Here is a 4,406-nt window from a genome sequence, read left to right as displayed (position 1 = left end):
TACTCTACCTTTTGTCTTTTACAGGACATTCTTACAAAGGAGATCATTGGGCGTGGTACTGAACGAGAAGGCCTTTACTACGTTGATGAAGTAGCACACCAGGGTCATGCCATGCTTGCTCACGGAACGGTTACTAGGCAACTTTGGTTATGGCACAGGCGTCTCGGACATCCTTCATTTGGGTACCTCAAGTTACTATTCCCAAATGGCTAGAGAAGGAATGACAGATGTTGCAAAGGCTTTTTCCGTCAGAACTCTTAACAGAAGACATTCCAAGAACTGTCCGAGAAGCCAATGAGAAAGCTGAATGGCGAAAAGCCATGAATATAGAAATGGAAGCTCTAGAGAAGAATGGAACTTGGGAAAAGTGTATCCTACCGACAGGAAAAAAGCCAGTCGGGTGCAAATGGGTTTTCACCATTAAACACAAGGCAGATGACACTATTGAACGGTACAAGGCAAGGTTGGTGGCCAAAGGTTATACACAGACCTATGGTATCGACTACACTGATACTTTTTCACCGGTTGCAAAGATTAATACTATCAGGGTGTTATTTTCAATAGCAGCAAATGAAGACTGGCCACTCCATCAATTTGACGTCAAGAATGCTTTCTTGCATGGAGAGTTGAAATAAGAAGTGTACATGGAAGCTCCTCCAGGTTTCTCAACGGATTTGGAAAACATGAAGTTTGCCGATTAAAGAAGGCTCTTTATGGGTTTAAACAATCTCCAAGTGCCTGGTTTGGAAGATTTACAGTTGCCATGAAAAGGTATGGGTACAAACAAAGCAACTCTGATCATACCTTTTTTGAAAAAAACGGGGAGATTTAATCACTTGCTTAATAATCTATGTGGATGATATGATCATAACGGGAAGTGATGCTGAAGAAATTACAAAATTGAGAAGGAACCTATTTATAGACTTCGAAATGAAGGATTTGGGAGGACTAAAATATTTCTTAGGAATAGAGGTTCTACGATCCAGTAAAGGAATCTTTATCTCCCAAAGAAAGTACATTTTGGACCTTCTGGCAGAAATAGGAATGGTAGATTGCAAACCAATAGATACGCCCATGCAAGTTAATCACAAGTTGAAGATGGTAGAAGGTGCCACCTTAGCAGATAAGGAAAGGTACCAGCGACTAGTTGGAAAACTAATTTACTTATCACATACTCGGCCTGACATAGCTTATGCTATGGAAATAGTAAGTCAGTTTATGCATAAGCCACAAGAAGATCATATGGAAGCGGCTATGAGGATAGTTCGATATTTGAAGGGAGCTCCAGGAAGTGAAATCATTTTCAAAAGGAATGACCATTTGAAGGTTGAGGCATACACTGACGCAGATTGGGCGGGCAACCCAAATGATAGAAGATCAACAGCTGGTTACTTTACACTTGTTGGAGGCAACTTAGTAACTTGGAAAAGCAAGAAGCAGAAAGTTAGTTCTTTCTAAGTGCTGAGGCAGAATTTCAAGGGATCGTTAAAGGCATAACTGAAGTATTGTGGATAAGACAATTGATGACTGAGATTGGGTTTCCACCCAATCGCCAAGCCAGTTGAAATGTGACAACAAAGCCGCAATCAGCATTTAAGAGAATCCTGTACAACATGATAGAACAAAACATGTTGAGGTGGATCGACACTTTATCAAAGAGAAAATTAAGAATGAAATTATTGAGCTTCCATTTGTGAGATCAGAAGACCAGTTGGCTGATATTCTTACTAAAGCAGTTTCAAGACAAGCCCTTACTAAAGTTCTAACCAAGCTGAGTATTGGTGATCCCACTATTCACTTTGAGGGGGAATATTAGAATATCATAATTAGGGAACAAAATCAGAAAAATATCAAAGAGGATTAGAAAAAAATCAATGTAATTTATTAGGATATTATTCCATAATGAGTGTACTCTTAACGTACTTTTGGTTTATATATTGGTAAGAACTTTGTAATCACAAATGAGAAATATGAATAAAAATAATACTTTTCTAAATAATTCTTCGTTTCTTTCCTAAACTCTTTGTACTATGGTAACAATAATGATAAAAAATATTGTTTATTTTTGTCGTATGATAATAATTAGTTACATTTTATATCACAAAATAGTAAGTGTTTTATTATTATAAGAAAAAGTGTCGTTGAGAGTTGTCTGCAATGTAACCCTTTGCGCGTCATTTATTATTCTTTGTATACTTAGAAGGATGAGAACATGTGCATTTAAAGACCATCCCAAAAAGGAATATATGTTTTTAAGAGCATTTTAGTTAGTTGTGAGACGTGATGGTTGACGTTAGCAAATTTATTTTATTAAAAACACAATAGTAGGTAAAAGGTTGTTGAAGTGCTAAATGATAAACTGTTTATTATTTTTTCATTTTTCAATCCACAGTATGGCTTTGACTATTTAAGGTTGATTAAGATACAATCAAACACAAACTTGACTAAGGTTGATTAAGTGAGTACATGAATCTAAACGTGATTTAAAGAGAAGCAATGAAATATTATTATAAAGATTAATAATCAAATTTATTCTTAAAAGATTATTTATTTTTTAAATTACTCTTCAAATAATTTTTTTAGTTCTATTAATCTTTGAAATATAAAACATAAATCAAATTGATCATTTTATTAATTATATGATAATGTCGTAGGTTAATGCCACATTACGTGTTAAAAGATGATTAATTGACGTGTCAGATCAGTGGCACCTATCACACCACGTGTCACTTAATATATAAAAAAGTTATTTATAATCAAAATAGTATCTAAAAATCCAGATATAAGTCATTTTCATTCCTAAAATTTTAAAAATTAATTAAATTAGTCTTTATATAAAACGATGATATATAATATATGGGGTTTGTTTTGGTACAATAATAAATTCACATGCACTAGTACGATAAAAACGTGAACAAATTAGAACACAATATGTAGATTATATTTTCTATATTAGTAATTATTTTTTTTAAATATATATCACATTAATATTTTTATTAAACTATCCTTGCATTTAAAAAAAATAAAAAATTCCATCAAAAATATTTATTAAATTATTACACCTTATATATTATGTACTCTTTATGTACTCCCACTAATTTTTTTCAATATTCAGCGCTTACATTAAATTGCCTTCTAGATATATAAATATCTGTAAGATCAAATTATAAGCTAGATTTGAGTTTAAATTAAATATGATATATATAATTTCAAAATTAGTTATATATTTTCGCTTTTTTATTATGACATGGTGGAATATGATGCACCACTAACCGTCGTTTGTATATAAATCTATTTATAATTTTAATAAATTTTTATACATGTATATAAATCAATTTAAATAGAATTAATTTATTGAACGATAATATATAATATATGGGGTTTGTTTTGATACAATGATAAATTCATATGTCCCAGTACAATAAAAATGTGAATAAATTATAACACAATATGTAGATTATATTTTCTATATTAGTAATTATTTTTTTTAAATATATATCACATTAATATTTTTACTAAACTATCCTTGCATTTAAAAAAATAAAAAATAATTTTTATTTAAATTTAAAAATAATTTCTTCTCATTTAAAAAAAATAAAAAATTCCTTTAAAAATATTTAATTAATTATTACACTTTATATATTATGTACTCCTTATGTACTTTCATTAATTTTTTTCAATATTCAGCGCTTACTAAAATTGCCTTCTAGATATATAAATATCTGTAAGATCAAATTATAAGCTAGGGTTCCATATAGCTAAGCCTTCAACAAATAAATAGAGAAAAAAAAAAGATGACATCTTTGTGTGTGTGAGAATAAATTGCTTCAAATATTCTCCTATATAAAACTCTAGTTAATAATTTAATCTTACATATATTTATTTATCTAGAAGGCAATTTAATTTAGGTGCTGAATATTAAAATTTTTGATTTGTTTACTATTAAGATTATATTGGATATTTTCCTGATATTGTTTAATAATGTACAGTATATTAAATTGGCATTTTCTCATATTCTGCTTAGAGATAATGAAACATTAAAAAAAGATTTGTGGACTTATTTTATGTATATGACAGCGTCGTTTTCTCATATTCTCCTTAAAGACAAGAAAACATAAAAAAAGATTCGTGGACTTATTGTTTGAAAGTAGGGCTGGCAATTCATACCCTACTCACAAGTATCCAATCCGATCTAACCCGTTCGGGTAGGGTAGGCTATCCGACCTACTGCGGGTAAGGTAGGGTACGGGTTTAAGGTATACCCTACCCTACCCTACCCTACCCGCACTTTATATATAACACATATTTTATTAAAAAATAGGTATATAGTGAAAGAAGTAAGAATTAAACCCACAATTCTCCTTATGTAATGACTTATAATAAGTGAATAACCACTAAACTAGTTA

At 30.6% G+C, this 4,406-nt stretch overlaps 1 protein-coding gene across 1 annotated transcript; it reads left to right on the top strand.

Annotated features, from left to right (window-relative positions):
- The first annotated feature begins 1,044 nt into the window (after nt 1–1,044).
- Nucleotides 1,045–1,458, top strand: LOC140178465 (uncharacterized mitochondrial protein AtMg00810-like). Its single transcript, XM_072215556.1, has one exon. It carries the CDS (start codon nt 1,045–1,047, stop codon nt 1,456–1,458), a length of 414 nt encoding a protein of 137 aa, XP_072071657.1.
- The last annotated feature ends 2,948 nt before the right edge of the window (nt 1,459–4,406 follow it).

Source organism: Arachis hypogaea, chromosome 14 (genome assembly GCF_003086295.3).
Source record: "Arachis hypogaea cultivar Tifrunner chromosome 14, arahy.Tifrunner.gnm2.J5K5, whole genome shotgun sequence".
Lineage (NCBI taxonomy): Eukaryota > Viridiplantae > Streptophyta > Magnoliopsida > Fabales > Fabaceae > Arachis > Arachis hypogaea.
Note: the sequence above shows the minus strand (reverse complement) of the source record. Positions and strands in the feature narration are given on the sequence as shown.